At 38.5% G+C, this 17,343-nt stretch overlaps 1 protein-coding gene across 1 annotated transcript; it reads left to right on the top strand.

Moving 5' to 3' along the window:
• The first annotated feature begins 535 nt into the window (after positions 1–535).
• On the top strand, positions 536–16,267 carry LOC127526555 (uncharacterized). Its single transcript, XM_051922285.1, has 5 exons — positions 536–1,155; positions 13,563–13,686; positions 13,778–13,878; positions 15,121–15,171; positions 15,428–16,267. Exons 1-5 carry the CDS (start codon positions 592–594, stop codon positions 15,851–15,853), a joined length of 1,266 nt encoding a protein of 421 aa, XP_051778245.1. The 5' UTR covers positions 536–591; the 3' UTR covers positions 15,854–16,267.
• Positions 16,268–17,343: the final 1,076 nt, after the last annotated feature.

Below are 17,343 nucleotides of genomic sequence, written 5' to 3'. Positions count from 1 at the left end.
TATTAAACTGTCATTTAGTAATATAGATAATAGATTGACTGCGGTGGGCTGGCGCCCTGCCCAGAGTTTGTTCCTGCCTTGTGCCCTGTGTTGGCTAGGATTGGCTCCAGCAGACCCCCGTGACCATGTGTTATATGGGGTATAATAGATTGATAGACAAAACTTTATTTGTCCAACGGGGAACTTTATTATTTCTGATATTATTTTTCTTACTCTGAAAGCTTAAGACTTAACAGAGTGAATAACGGTGATAAACTGGCAATACTGAATTACAGAAATGTAATGAACAGTGAACTCCTACCAAATATTTTGACAAACTAAAAAATAATGTTTTCTCAAGGAAAGACTGTGTGTTTTACACAACAACCATCCGATCATATTAGGCCCAAACAGAACATTATATGCTATGGTTCTTTAAGGATAATGCAGTTTCTGGCCATATCACATCTCGCGTTGTTTCCTACCAGTCAGACTATTTCAGCTGAGTGAGAGTATGACACTGGCCATTGTTCAGTGAGTTGTGCTGAGTGTGCTTCCTTCCCGTGATAGACAGGCATAGGCTTGAGTACGCAACATAGAAGCTTCTTGGGAATGAGCACTATATTCGATCTTTTCAGCCATGGCTTCCCATTACTGGGGTCACAATCACGACCTCTTCCAGAGGTAACGGTGGTGCCTGACTTATTTCTTGGAGGCTCATTGGTGCTAAACATCCTGCTGCTTATTTCTGGGGTTTGCATGGCATTTAGATTGTACAGCCTCGGGGGAAGTCGGCAACAATTAGCCAACAGGATTTCAACTGTCACTGACCAGATGTGGAAGCTGATATGCCAACTCCGTGTTAATGAGTCAGATGTGGGTTACTTGAAGGCACAGCTGCGTGAAACAAAAGATGATCTCAAGAAACTTAATAAAGAGCTGCGCAGGAGGGAGGCAGACATTTGTGAGATAAAGAGCGCCAACTGCCAACTTCGAGAAGAGATCCATGGTGTCAAAGAGCAGCGTCAAGATTGTGTGACTAGTACTATCTACTCAGAAATGAAAAGCCTCAAGCATGAGCAGCGATGTCTTGAAATGGACACCTTCCGTGAGGACATTCTTAGAATGCTGAAAGAAATTTTGGAAGCGCTAAGACGGAATGAGGACAAGTGGGAAGTAAGTAATTTCTACCCTTCAGAAGGAGTTATTTTAAATCGGTTCTATTTAAATTTACTATTAATTGATCCAGTCATACCATAGGCAGTACATGTCTGCTAACATTAAAACTTTGGAGCAGCTAAAGCCTAAACTACCACCACTAGCTTGTACCTTGAACACATGACCGCAGGAATTCAGGTTTTTCACACCAGATAACCGTCAGTAATCCAGAATTTTTATCTGAAGGGACTGGAACCTGGTGTGGGTGTCTGCTGTTGTAGCCCATCTGCCTCAAGGTCCAATGCATGTTTCATTCAGGTATTGCTTCTGCACTGCACAAGCTGTTAATTATGTCATTTTGTCTGACCTCTATAATTAACCATTAACACAGTCATTTACTGTTTTTTTTTTTTTTTTTATTGCACAAAAATCTTTTTTTTTTTTCTCTTCTGATGGCTGTCATACTGTTGTTGTAGCGGATTGGCTTCTTCCGATGGTGTCCAATGTCACTCCTTTCAATGAGCGTATTGTGAGACTCAGATTAAGGCACCCTTTGTGTGGTCTGTCTGTTGTCTCAGTGTATGCTCCACTGTGCTGAGTGATATCTCAGTGTGGGAGACATTTTATTCATAACTTCACTCTGTGGTTTATGGGTGATGGTGAGGAGACACTCCTCTGGTCATTAGTGACTTCAAAGTGATCACTGGCACTGACTGGCAATGAAGATTGTGTTAGTCCCCATGGGTCTGCCGACTGTGGTGAAAATGGCTCCATGTTCCTTGACTTTGCAAAAGGTCAGAGGCTCCAGCTCGCTAGATCCTGGTTCCAGCGTTCTAAGCCACATCATTGGACCTGGTACTTCAGTAATGGTGGTGTGGTGAAGCAGATTGATCACATCTTCGTGGGCTGACGCTGGTGGCTCCTACAGAACTGCAGGGTCTACAGAAGTGTCCAGCTTCTGAATTCTGACCACAAACTTGTTGTTGCTACTCTGTTGCTACTTGGAGAATGAGGCTGAATCCTGGCCAAACTCCAAGATCAGGCTCTTTCTAATGAAGTTGCACATAGTTTGTTCAGGAACTTACAGACTTGGGTTCGGCTGCTGATTGGAATGTGATGTGGGAGACTTTCTGTGACAAGACCCTGAAGGTTGCTGAGGGTTGTATTGGTGTTACCAGTGTGCCCAGAAGGAGGTGTTTCATCTTACAGTGTACCCTGGATATCTTTGAGAGTAGTCGCAATGCATGGCTTGATGACAACTCAAGTCTGTACCGGCCTCTGAAGAAGACAGCTGTGAAGGCTCTGAGGGCAGATAAGGAGGCATTTGTTAGAGGAATCTGTGAGCAAGTGACACACTATCTTTGGTCTAGTGACCCTCCTGCTTAGTGAGGAATTGAAGCATTATTCACATGAATATGTTCCTTGGAGAATCACAGTCAGGATGGGTGATGGAATGGTCCTTATGGATGACGCTGTGATCTGCTGGGTTGGCTACTTTTAGCAGCTGTTTAAAACTGATCATCTGGCTAGGACAATGGATATCTCTGGGTCCACGGTTCTAGAGGCTGACCATCCAATTAGCTGTGAACCTCCCAATCTCACTGAGATTGGTGATAAACCAGCTGTGAGCAGGGAAGGCTGCAGGGATCTGTGGTATCCAGTACACTGGTTCTGTGAGTGCTGTGCAGAGTGGAGGCAGAACCTCTGCATTTTTCCTAGTTGATTCTGGGGTTTGTAGGGGGTGTGTTCTCTTTCTCTTTTCAGTGCTTGCATGGACTGGATGTTGGACAGGGTTTTTGAGTTCAGTGGCTGTGGGGCATCTGTTGATGAAAAAAGATTCACTGATCTTAATTTTGCCGAAAATGCTATGATCTTTGCAGAGTCAATAGAGCCTCTGGTTGGGTCTCTCGAGAGACTAGGTGAGGAGTCTTGAGTTTCAGGGCTTGCAAGTGTCCTGGATAAAAACCAAGATCCATGCCTTTAATGACCTCTTGGGCTCCGCCATCAGCAGTGTGTTCATCTGTGGAGAGAATGTCAACATCATCAAGAGGTTTACGCACCTCACCAGTGACATTCATGTCTCTGGTGATTCTTCGTATGAAGTCAGTAGACGGATTGGGAGAGTGGGGTTTCTGGGGGGGTCATGAGGTCGCTGGAAATGAGTGTGTGATACTCCTGATATCTTTGCAAAAGAACAAAGGTGCAAGTTCTTAGAGTCCTGGTGCTCCCTGTTTTGTTATATGGTTACAAGACATGGATGCTATCCAGTGACCTGAGATGAAGACTGGGCTCCTTTGGTACTGTGTCTCTTGTGAGAATCCTTGAGTACCGCTGGTTTGACTTTGTATCAAATGAGTGGTTGCTCATGGAGTCCCAAATGAGGCACATTACCTGCATTGTAAACGAGCGTCAGTTACAGCATTACGGTCATGTGGTAGTATTCCCTGAGTGTGATCCAGCTTGCAGCAATGAGGACTGAGCAGCTGGACCAGGCCAAGGGGAATGCCCATGTGACACCTGGCTGCCACAGAAAGATGGCCATTTAGGGGGGGTTGGTGGGGTGGGACTTGACCACGTGTCTGCCTTGGTGATTGCCAACCAGAATCCTGAGCTGTTTCATCATGTGTTGAGTGTGGTAACGCACTGTAATAGTGCATGCTTCCTAACCTGACCTGACCTGAATGTCCGTAACCTCTAGGTATTGTAGTCTACGAAAATCCTGAGAAAGTAATCATTGTTTTGATGTTGAAAATCTGATCATATCACAGTCTAAGTTGCTAGATCATTCTAATGACTGGTCAAACAACTAAACATCTTGCCCATTTATCTATGGTGTGAATGTATGTATGTGTGTGTATATGTATATGTATGTATATATATATATATATATATATATATATATATATATTATGGGGTGCCAAACAGGCAAATGCAATGATTTTTTGAATATATAAGGTCAGTGTCAGAATATATAAAGTCAAAACTTGAATTTATAAAGTCAGCGTCGGAATATATAAAGTCAAAACTTGAATATATAAAGTCATCGTCGGAATATATAAAGTCAACACTTGTTTCTGAATATATAAAGTCAGCATCAGAGTATATATAGTCATTCCTGAATATATAAAGTCAGTGTCAGAATACATAAAGTCATTCCTGAATATATAAAGTCAATGTCGGAATATATAAAGTCATTCCCGAATATATAAAGTCAGTGTTGGAATATATAAAGTCATTCCTGATTATATAAACTCCACGTCGGAATATATAAACTCATTCCTGAATATATAAATTTAAAATCAGATTATATTGATATTGCTTGAAACGACTCAGGCACATTTTTAGTAAACTCAATGAGTTTCTAATACAACGTAATGAAATAAGTTAACAAACACTTCTTCAGGAAAAAAAAAAGATTATATATAAAAAGGGCGGCACGGTGACGCAGTGAGTAGTGCTGCTGCCTCGCAGTTGGGAGACCTGGGGACCTGGGTTCGCTTGTGGAGTTTGCATGTTCTCCCCGTGTCTGCATGGGTTTCCTCCGGGCGCTCCGGTTTCCTCCCACAGTCCAAAGACATGCAGGTTAGGTGGATTGGCGATTCTAAATTGGCCCTAGTGTGTGCTTGGTGTGTGGGCATGTTTGTGTGTGTCCTGCGGTGGGTTGGCACCCTGCCCGGGACTGGTTCCTGCCTTGTGCCCTGTGTTGGCTGGGATTGGCTACAGCAGACCCCCGTGACCCTGTGTTCGGATTCAGCAGGTTGGAAAATGGATGGATGGATGTTCAGTTAATGTATTCAAAATGATGTATGTGCCTGGCATTTTGAACACAATATTTATTTATTCTTTTTGTATGGGCGCATTTTTGGACGAACCCTACAATCCCGATCGAGTGGCTTCTGCTGAAGTTTACCTTTCACTAGTACGAGTGAAATGACAAGCACGGAAATTAGAGAATATTTGATGGAACTAGACCATTTTATTTGTGGATTGTCCTAATTTTATATATTCAGGAATGATTTTATATATTCCAAAGCTGACTTTATATATTCAAGTTTTTACTTTATATATTCGGGAATGATTTTATATATTCTAACGCTGACTTTATGTATTCAAAAATGACTTTATATATTCCGACGTTGACTTTATATAATAAGGCTTTGACGTTATATATAATCAGGAATGACTTTATATATTCTGACACTGACTTTATATATTCAAGTTTTGATGTTATATATTCTGATACTGACTTTATATATTCAAGTTTTTACTTTACATATTCCGACGCTGACTTTATATATTCAGGAATGACTTTATATATTTCGACACTGACTTTATATATTCCGACGCCGACTTTATATATTCAGAAATGACTTTATATATTTCGACACTGACTTTATATAATCAGGCTTTGGTGTTATATATTCAGAAAATCATTATATTTGCCTGTTTGGCACCCCATAATATATATAGTAAAAATTGTATGAGCTGTTTACAAAAGACAGATAATTTTGTACATGGTTCTCCAATTTTCAGGGGCTCAAAAGTGTTCAGACAAACTAACATAATCATAAATATAATGATCATTTTCAATATTTGGTTGAAAATCCTTTACAGTCAATTACTGACTGAAGTCTGGTACAGGTGGCCATCTCCAAGTGCTTGGTGTCTACACTAGTAATGCATTGCCAGTTCATTACTGTAGCTGTTTTCAGTTGCTGCTTGTTTGTTGGACTTTCTGCCATCAGTTTTGTCTTCAGCAAGTGAAATGCATGTTTAACTGGGTTGAGATCAGTTGATTGACTTGGCCATTGAAGAATGTTTCATTTCCTTGCTTTAAAAAGCACTTGATTTGCTTTCGCAATATGTTTTAGTTCATTGTGCATCTGTACTTTGAAGTATTGTCCAATCAGTTTTTTTAGCATTTTGCTGAATCTGAGTAGCTATTATATATCCCTGTACACTTCAGAATTCATCCTGTTACTTCTGCCAAAAGTCCTATCATCAATAAACACTAGTGACTGACTTCCATTTGCAGCCTTGTATGCTCATTCCATAAAACTGCCTCCATGAGCCATTCCTTCTGTTCTCTGTACTCTTCTATTTCCAACATTCTGGTATATATTGATCTTAGCTTCCTTTGTTCATAGAAAATTGTTTCAGAACTGGACAGGCTTTTAAAAATATTTTCTAGCAAAGTCTAATCTGCCCTTCCTTTGTTTGCAGTTTACCAGTGGTTTGCACCTTTTGGTTAACCCTCTGTCTTTAATTTCATGAAGTCTTCACTCTCCAGGAAGCAGACTATAATTACCAAAGTCTACAATCAAGAGTTCTTAGTTTGGCTAAATGTTGTGAGCAGTTCTTCTTCACCTTGCACCTTTTGCAATCATCCAGCATAGTTGTCTTACGTGGTTTTTCAGACCTTCTGATGTTGTTGAGTTCACCACTGCATTCCTTCTTTTTAAGAATGTACCAAATGGTTGGTTTGACCACTCCTCGTGTTTCTGCTATCTCTCTAAAGGGTTTGTTTTGTTTTCTCAGCCTAATGATGGTCTGTTTCTACATGCATGGACAGCTCTTTGGACCTGATATTGAGAGTTCACAGTAGCAGTTTCCAAATTTCAAATTCCATACTTGGAATCAATTCCAGAACTTTTACCTGCTTAATAGTTAATGAAATAATGAAGGAACTGCTCCCACCTGGCTATGGAACAGCTTATCAGTCAAACGTCCAAATACTTTTGAGCCCCTGGAAATGGGGAGGCTATACAGAAAAATGGATGTCATTCCTAAATGGCTCATAGTATATTTTTGGTAAACCCCTTAAAATAAAGCTGAAAGTCTACACTTCATTCAAAATGATTGCTTTGTTTCAAATCTATTGTGGTATCATACAGAGCCAAAATTCTGAAAATCATATAATTGTCTAAATACTTATGGACCTGATTTTATGTATGTGTGTGTGTGTGTGTGTGTGTGTGTGTGTGTGTGTGTGTGTGTGTGTGTGTGTGTGTATGTATATATATATATATATATATATATATATATATATATATATATATATATATATATATATATATAATATACACACACACACATAAAAACGTGTCATGTACTCATTGTATTATATACCAAATACTGGCAGTTACTATATAGCAATATATACTGTATATATAAGTGTGTGTGTGAATATGTTTCTGCCACATGACTGAAAGTTTGGAAGAATATAATTACGTCATGACCAGGTGCACTCTATAATATGGCCACTGTCTGTGTGTATTTGTTTTCATGAGAAAGAGACTATAGCAGCTTTTAATATAATATTCTATTAAAACATACATAATTTTTGTTTGTGTGTGTGTCAACACAGACAAAATGCTTATATTTCTGGTTATTGACACTCTCGCTTTGTTTTATTACAATAATCTGTTTCATGTCCTGTGCTTTATTTGTTCCTTAGTCTCTTGGTTATGACCTTGGCTACTTTAACCCCAATCATGATCAGACTCTTAAATTCAATTTCATTTATCAACTGCTGCCATCCAGTGCAGTTAAGTAAGTTAATTTAGAGTTGTTTTATTTTCATCCTAGATTGCTGAGATATATCATGCATTTTAATGGAATTAACTGTTACTGGATTGTGCCCAACATTCCATTGTATAATTATTTCTACTTTCATTATTTGCGGTCATTATTTGATAGCACCTTCATTTTCCTAAAAATGTTAATGGGTAAATCACTGGAGTTCTATATAGATCTTCGGTACTGTTATCAGATATTTCATGGAATCCATTGGAATTAGTTCTGGATATGGAATCCTCTCTGGAATTCAGTTCAGTAAGATTAATAGCAATTAATCACTTATATAATTGGAATGTTAAGTTTTATTTGTCTATTCTCCATATTCAGATAGTGAATGATGCAATTTATGTTCCAATTGTTTCTTATTTTTTGTTGGGTAAAACTTACTCTCAGTCTGGAGAATAACTGGTTCAGGGCTCAGAAGAGGATAATTATACACATTCTCCTTCAAATATTATGATGAAGGGCTTGATTTCAAACATGTTTGTGTGTTGCTTTCTCCTACATACTGATTTAGATAATACCGGACCCCTCAGATACAGTATGCTTTGAAAGTAGCCAAAATGCCTTGGTGAAGTTGTTCCTAGTAAAATAGTCTTTAGCCATAAGAACACATATTTCACAAAGTCATCCAGGAGCAGGTGAGGGTTAAGATTCTAGGATCATGTTCTAAAGGTTTTATATTAAGTGAGGGATGATCAAAAAATCTATTTTACCTCATATACTGCATATTTGGAAGAAAAGAAAAATGTTGGAGATAAATGTATTCTCCTCCCAGTTAGGAGCACACTGTAGAGTGTAAACCAGCTTTGCTTTGTGCAAATTCACAGAATTTTGGAGTGGAAATCCACTCTTTCCTCAGCACAATCTGCTTTTTTCATGCAAATGTCTCTCATGTCAAAAAGCAAATTTCTGCTTGAAAATGACTAAGGTGAATTTCCAGGTTTTGTCTTAATTTGTACATTCAACAAAAATCAGCCTGTACCCTTAAATTTCACAATATAGATCTATTCCGTCAGTGTAGTAACCCTAATGAAGTATGCATAGATTTAAAAATATTTATGAATTGTATATATAACAATACCATTTTGCGAATATGCAAACATTCAAGAAATTGTATTTATTAGGCATTTTGAGGTAAAGTTATTATATTCTGTAATCATGGTGCCGGAGAGTGGTGATATATTGCATGTTTTATTATCATGAAGTGAGAGAAACTAAACAACTTCATTTTCACTCTCACACACTAAGCATAGCACACACACACACAGATCCTTTCCACTTAAGCATTGATTGTGAGTGGTGCCTGCGTAGCCTGTCACACCTCAGTGAACCACAAACACACCGATATAACATACTCCTAAAGGCTGATATAACTTCGTCTCTGAGAATAGATCCATGATGGCTAATACACCTTGGTTAATGCTTACCACTTACCAGCCAACGATGTGTTCATTTAATCGTGCTGTCCTCTGTTCAGGTGTCTCTCTGAGCCTGATAAATCTGTGAGGATGAAAGTGGCAATCTCCATCAAAATATGCAAGGAATGTAACAGCAAAGTAGTATTTATTAAGAGTAAAGTACTGTAATAGCAGCAGAAGATAATATAAGAGAAACTACAAAAGGATAATAAAGTCTGGATGTATAGTCCTAAATTAAAATGCCCTTTTGCTTACTTAAGATTCGCAGCAAAAGAAACGTCACTGTCAAAAGTGAATGCCATCATGGGCAGGTTGTTTAAAATCAGCAGTCAGGCTGAAGGTGTCTTCCTCCAATGGAAACAGCCTTTCTCTAACCCCTTTTAATTTCTCTCTTTCTCTTTTCTAAGTCGTTCTTTATGTCCAAAAGCAACATGTGGTTCCAGACTTTGTGATGTTATACACAGTTAATTGACTACTTTTTCTGGTGATGGATAGCTCTGCTTAATCTGTGCAATCTCCATCCATCCATCCATCCATCCTTCCTGTCTGCTCATTCTAAAGTTAATATTATACAGTTACATAAAAATGAAAGAATGTATGCATAGATTGAGATAACATTTCCAAATGATGATTTTACAGGTCATCTTGGTCCGTTTGAACAAAAATCCTCAAGCCTAGGCAGATTGCAGCTTGCTTTTTAATATAGTTCAGGCAATTGCAATATGATTATTTTATGCCTCCAAGGTAACACATAACAAGTAAGAATCTTCCTGTGCTCTATACATATCACAATAATGACCCTGTATTCCCAAGATTAGATATACATTAAAGTCCACATACCATGCAAGTAATTTTAAATAAAATGCCACAGCATCATATCACTTATCGTATAATCATTATAAATAACAACTAGTATACAGTTTTACAAAATTGTGGATATATGCATAAATGACAGGAGTAACTGTAATGAATTATTATTATTATTAAATACCAGTGTTGTACATATAAGACTGACTTTTTATTTTACACTGTATAGTCAATTGCATGATGCCCCTGACTGTCAACACTTACATTCTCCACCTTTCCACACATTGGTGAGCTGATGTGGAGTTCTTCTCAGTTTAAGATCACTAGGGTTTCTGGGATCAGAAAAACTGAAGTTACCAAATGAGTCTATTGTTGACTATAATCCATCACACAAGACAAAACTCATTTTTGTATACCACATTCAGTGGGGCCAAACACATTTTATAAGTAGACTGGTGGTTCAGAATATGTATGGCTGTGCTTGTGTATACAGTACACCTTGTGATCAACTTGTGCTATGTTAAGGTTGACTTTTGTTTTCATTCTGTGATTGTAAATGAATAAGTCATTGGAGGATATGTAGATTATAGTTCAGTGACCACCTTAATGATTCAGTTAAAAAGTTGGAAAAATTCTAAAAATTTGATGATTTAAATGACTCCACTGTTGTTTTTATGCATGTTAATGTGTTTTCATTCTGAAAGAATCTTTCAAAGCTCAATTTTGTGTGAGTAGTGCCCTCTTCAGGTTTTTGAAGTGATGTCTAGTTTATTTAACAGTTGTTTGATGGGGCATTACGATTTCAGGTTACTGTAATGAAAGCATAGATCCACTCATTTACTAAATCGGACTAAGGCAGTAAACAAACCCCGGGCAGGGCGCCAGCCTACCGCAGGGCACACACACCAAGCACACACTAGGGACAATTTAGTATCGCCAATGCATGTCTTGGAGGAAACCAGAGTACCCGTAGGAAACCCATGCAGACACAGGGAGAACATGCAAACTCCACACAGGGCGGACCCGGGAAGTGAACACAGGTCTCCTAACTGCGAGGCAGCAGCGCTACCCATTGTGCCACCGTGAAGCGCTTATCACAATACATGAATCTTTAAATTCTTTGTTAATGTTAATATCTTCCATGCTCTTATAGTGACTATAGTGAGTATAGTACACTGTTCAGTCATAGTTTCAACCTTGCACCAGTTACTACTAGTTGCAGCTTGCAAAATCTTTAAAGGCCAATTTCATTAAATGAAGTCAATAATGGAAAAACTCATATTATTTTTTTTCCTCAGTATTATATTTTAGGCCACATTTTATTTGACCCCATTGGAAAAGGGTGCCATGCCATGGTTAGCCTTCAAAGTTCTATGATACCCATTTTGGAAAAGTGAAACCCTCCAAAGAAGCCCGGGCAAAGATGAAAAGACAATGAAAAGACTTTTGAGTAGCCTGTATATTATTACCACCCTTTCACATTTCAGCCCTGCTTGCAGCTAATTTCCTGATATAAGAGAACTAAAGAACAGATTGGAAGTTACAGTACTCATAGGTCTAAGTGTGGGGACTCCTAAACAGGCATAGTACTTAAAGCTAAGAAGAAGCTACAAATATTTGTGGTCCAACTACAAAGAAATTAACAATGCAATCTATTCTAACATTTCTGCCCATTTGTGAATATTATATACTAGCGGGCTGTGCCCCCTGCTAGCTTCGCTCGTCAACCCCCTGGCCCGTGCTACACACTAGCCTCTTTGCGGTTCTGCCACTTGCGTATGAGGATGCGGATGTAAAATTTAAACAGATTTTTATTTTCATGGGAATTGTTACATATGTATCAATGCAACGTATAACTGCCCATGATTGAATTTCGTTTCTTTCTCACTATTGAATAAAATAACTTTTTCGAATGTTTGGCTCTGAGATTTGTTAATTGTCTTTGCAAAAGCTATTCTAATGGGAAACTGTAAATGTTTTAATACGAATGGCATATCAAGATCTTCTTTGTTGTCCAATGTTATCCGCGTTTAGACGTATGGATTTATATCCATTATTGGCTGTAGAATTTCTAATACGTCCGATCGTATAACTCTTTCAATTCTATGTTGCATCTCTTCTCCGTGATCATATATATAAACCTGACTGAATTGTGGTTTCTTTGAAATTAAACTTGTAGTAGCTTTAATTGTTGCGGGACCACAGATTCATATTGCATATGGTCCTGAATTGTGTAAATCTACATTTTGAGTATTGAACGATGCTTACTCGAACAGATTATTGTAGTTTCAGATATTTTGCCTGTAGTGTTTGTGGATTTCACGTTCACTAAATAACAAATCTTTTATTTCTCGCGGATACACCTCTGGGAAGAAACACTATTTTTCCCTGATGACAACATGATTTAGACGATCTACAAGTCTTCCACTTAAACTTTAAAGCCGAACAATCGCTCTGTGTCCAAATATCTCTCCGCTGTTTCATTATTTCTCCGAGTAATAATTTCCGTTTGTTAGCGTTAATGTGATCTTTACTGTCAGTTTTTTGAGACTTTCGAATTTTAGTACTTTCATAATCTCTAACCTGCTCTGCATGTGTATTGCACCAAAATTTTTGAACCTCTTTACAATGTTCTATTTTTTCTTCTACTCTTTATCTTTTCTTCTTCTACTGTTTGTCTTTTATTTCTGCCCCTGCTTGTACCGGTTAGGTTTTCAATTCATCTCTTGGCACAAGTCTTGTCTCGCGGGATGTGAAATTATCTCTCTGGAAATGTCTCGTCTCGTCTCTCTGAAAAAGTCTCGTCTTATCCCAAGATTTTTTTATATAATAGAGAGATATGTATATGCAGTATATGATGTGTTGCTGTATATATGTAAATTGTTATATTTGTTCATACTCCCCAAAATTGTTGCTTTGTAGGCAGCAATCTCTGGAAGCCAACTGAAATGCTGTACAGATGATGCTGCTATTCAAGTAACATCCTGTCGGAATGCTGCCCTCTTGAGTTCAAATTCATTTGCCTCCTATCCACACTGAAATAAGATTTGTAACAACAAATAAAGAATTGTTTTGGAAATGCCCCCAATAGTGTATACATTTGTGTGGATGGGGAAAATTGACCTTTTTGAAAGCACTGTCATATGATTGCCTTGTGATCAAGCAATGACTTCATTTTTGTTCATGATGATCTCATTTTACTGTATGGATAGTCCTTTTCCAAAGTCAGTTTTTTTCTGTAGACAAATATCATTCTTGGCTGAATTTGTACATATTCAATAAATATCTATGTGTTTTTGCCATTTCAAAAAGTGATCGGAAAATGATAGTGTGGAAGGAAAAATACAAAAACCAAGTTTTTCCAGATTTATATTGAGAGCTAAACCTGACAGACTCTGATCTTGATATGCTTCTTCAAGCCTCTCATTATTTGGAAGATAACCTACACATATTTTTGTTTAATAATTATAAAAATATTGTAATGTATTCAAAAGCACTAATATTCCATTATTTTCACACTACATTGTGAAGGTAACGTAGACCTAAATGAAAAAGTGCAACATGAGGGTAGGTAGAGTGTCAAGTTTGGAATGTTAACAAGTCTTACTTTCATTTCAGGGTGCACAAAAAGATGAGACAGAGGAAGGAGAGTTTGATTTATCTGAAGAAGAAGATGATGATGATGAAGAAAGGGTCAAACAGTCACCTTCTGCTGTGCTGAGTCAGCTCAAAGCCGATGCAGGTAGAACTGGTTGAACAAAATGACTTTTGAATGCAATCAGCTATCCAGAAATTTAAGTTGCTTACTTGATGTTAATCACTGTCTCTTCCAGAATACAAGGTTGTATTTGAAAAGTACATCCTTGGGCGCTTGCTAGGTGGTGGTGGATTTGGTCAGGTGTGGGTAGCAGAAAGAATAGAGGACCACAGCCAGGTATGTGAGGGGATTGTTTTTACCCCCGCCCTATATTCATCAGTGCATTTAATCAGTTTAAATGGACTCTGGTAGCATGTGAGTCCATTTACTTTTTTCCCTGATGCCCAAGGTTAATAGTGCTAATGTCATTAATCCTTAAAAATCCTGTATTCAGGGCCTGGTGTAGAAACTGTCTGTTCTGAGTTTACATGATCTCCCCACTCTCTACTTGGAGTTTCTCTTTGTACCCCAGTTTCCACTCAAACTGACTGAAACAATAAATAAACCTAGTATAAGTGAATTTGTGTTTGCGCAAATGAGTTGTATGGTGGATTGGAATTGGAAGTAACCCTGTACTTTCTTCCTTTAATTGGGCCTAATGATGTTGAAATGAGCTCCAACTATGAGGCTACATCCACACTTATACGGTTTTATTTTAATCATTTTTAAATAAAGATGATCTTTGTGTACACTAGCATTTTCACTTTATAAAGATATTCCCATCGACACTAAATTGACTGAAAACATACTGTATATGACATAGTCAATCTGGTTACACTAAGTACAGTATGTGTGCTGAATGGATGACTTACCCAAAACCGGTGATCCTTTAGATAGATAGATAGATAGATACTTTATTAATCCCGATGGGAAATTCACATTCTTCAGCAGCAGCATACTGATACAATAAATAATATTAAATTAGAAAAGTACACATATATATACAGTCATACACGGAGCCTTTAAGGGGTTTTAACATGGCCAGCCATGGGATTTTTTGCAGAACGTCTTCAATCCGTAAATGATTTGCCTTTTGCACATGTATGCAGCATTCAAACTGTACAAAACTCAATTTAGATGCATACAGGTTAGCAACACAACACGAGGCATGGATAGCAGCTCTTCTGTTCCCACTGTTATTATGCGAAGGATGACAGATCAGGGAACAAGATGTTGTAAAGACCAGGATTTAAACAGGAAAGGGACACTTAATAAACACAAACAAATCGGATCACTAATAGAGTCTATGTTTTTGACCATCCACACCATGACACTAAAACTGCGTTTTCAGAAATCTCTGTTTACAGGGGTTGAAAATGACAGGGTAATGTGGATGAAAGGTGAAAATGAAAATTAACGTTTGCATTTTTAAACAAAAATACAGTAGTGTGGACAGGGCTTGAGTGACACTTAATTGGACTGAGCGAGTATGGGAAATATATTGATGCATTTTCTCTTTTTAACATCTTTTATTTATAGGTGGCCATTAAGGTTATGGATGCAGAACCAGAAAAAGTTATCTTGAAGAAAGTAAGTCCACATAAGACATTTTAGATCTTTGTTTCCTATTGTTCTGAATAGCTTTCTTGTTTAGTTTGCTACCGTAAGCTGCTGCTACTGCTGCATAATAATAAGTATGATGACTGACAGTGCCACAGGGAGACAGTACGTCTTGAGGATGCAACTGTTGCATGTACTGTGACTTCTCATTCATTAAAGGGAAAGGTCTTCCTGTGGTAGCCTTGTCACTCATTTACTAGTATCCTTTCATTGTTTATTCCTCTAGTCAAATAATGAAATGGAAATTTTGCCTTGGGAGGTGGGACTAATGAAGCAGGCTTCTGATCCCACACACCCTGGTGTGATCAAACTGCTGGATTGGTTTACTGGACCCACTAAGAACGTGCTGGTGATGGAACTTATGGAGGCCTCCATGGATCTCATTGACTATATGAAGAATCAAGGAGGCCATCTGACTGAAGATGTAACCAGAAATATCATCTGCCAAGTTGTCCATGCTGTTCAGCATATCCACTCCTGCCGGGTTTTTCATAGAGACCTGAAACCAGAAAATATTTTGATACAGACCACTACTTTAAATATCAAGCTGATTGATTTTGGCTGTGGAACCATGTTGAAGATGGGGAAATATGACAATTTTGAAGGTATGCAAGGTATTATTTGCACTAGTGATCAAATGAGACAGACATGATAAGTTTTTACTACTCTTATATATCCAGGTACAACCTTATATGCTCCTCCTGAGTGGTTTCGCTTGAAGCAATTTCAGGCCATCCCATCTACCTCATGGTCTCTCGGAGTCACAATGTTTGAACTACTCTGTGGGCACCTGCCATTTCAAAGAATATCACAGATAGTCAGTTGCAAGTTCACATTTACAAAAGACCTGTCATTTGGTAAGAAAATTAGATTTTCTAACATTTTTTATTGTTGTAGTGAGTATAATTCTGAGCTTCTGTCTGTCATGATTCACCATTTCATTTCTTATATTTATCTTTGATTAATTTTGTTATAGAATTATAATTTTTCCTTCACTATTACTTTAAGCAATGCCATTTTGTAAATACTATAAACACTGCCATTTTCTTAACTTTAGGACTCTGCTGTTTTGCCACAGTCACAACACCTCTGTTATAAAATATGTTCTAATTGTCCAAGTATTTGGATAACAAAGTAAAGCTACTTTGACAATGTTTGATTCTATAGTAACTGTTTAGCACTTTGGCTGGACCTTTTTGGTTGCTGAACTCCTCCTTGCCATCATAATTTGGAGATTTTGGAGCATGCATGCATTCTGCCCTTGGTTTGTATCATTGTGATATATATATATATTGTGGGATATGGCCCGGACACAGACAGGTAGACATTGTTTTAAGCACCACACACATATATTTACACAATACTAGTTACAAGAGACAGCACACAACCCACTTTCACCCCCAAAGTCCAGGCCTCACAACCAATGCCTCTCTTCAGGTCCGCCTCCACTCCTCTCCTCCCGAGCTCCGTCTTTCTTCCTCCTGACTCCAGCCATCGAATGGATGGAGGCAGCCCCTTTTATATCCACCCGGATGTGCTCCAGGTGCCTCCCAATGAGCGTCCCGGTGTGGCGGAAGTGCCGGCTGTGCTCCCGGAAGCACTTCGGGTGTCCGTAGTCTTCTTCCCCCCAGCACTTCTGGGTGTGACGGAAGTGCTGAGGGCCAGGGCTCCTCAGGCATCGGGGTGCCCCCTGGCGGTGAACACGAGCCCCTATAGGGTTGAGCTTCTAAGCTCCTTTCCCACGGTCCCCATAACCACCAGGGCGGTTGCCCCCTCGTGGTCTGGAGGAGGCGTAATCCCTCCTCCGGTCCTTCCGGGCATCCCGGCTGGGTACCACCCCCAGCCACTTGCCACTATATATATATATATATATATATATATATATATATAGTACTGTGCAAAAGTTTTAGGCAGGTGTGAGAAAATGCTGTAAACAAAGATTGCTTTCAGAAATATAAATAATGGTTGCTTATGGTTATCCATTTACAAAATGCAAAGTGAGCGAACAAAAGAAAAATCTAAATCAAATCAATATTTGGTGTTACTACCTTTTGCCTTCAAACCAGCATCAATTCTTATAGGTACACTTGCACAAAGTCAGGAATTTTGTAGGATTATAGTCAGGTGTATGATCAACCAATT

The sequence above is a fragment of the Erpetoichthys calabaricus genome, chromosome 2 (genome assembly GCF_900747795.2).
Source record: "Erpetoichthys calabaricus chromosome 2, fErpCal1.3, whole genome shotgun sequence".
NCBI lineage: Eukaryota > Metazoa > Chordata > Cladistia > Polypteriformes > Polypteridae > Erpetoichthys > Erpetoichthys calabaricus.
The sequence above is the reverse complement of the archived record's forward strand: the minus strand, read 5'-3'. Positions and strand labels throughout refer to the sequence as shown.

Bases quoted from the DNA above. Each gene is read 5' to 3' on its own strand.
- LOC127526555 (XM_051922285.1), top strand. From the start codon at position 592: ATGAGCACTATATTCGATCTTTTCAGCCATGGCTTCCCATTACTGGGG. The intron at 1,156-13,562 runs GTAAGTAATTTC...CTTTCATTTCAG, and splicing joins GGAATGAGGACAAGTGGGAA to GGTGCACAAAAAGATGAGAC. The intron at 13,687-13,777 runs GTAGAACTGGTT...TGTCTCTTCCAG, and splicing joins TCAGCTCAAAGCCGATGCAG to AATACAAGGTTGTATTTGAA.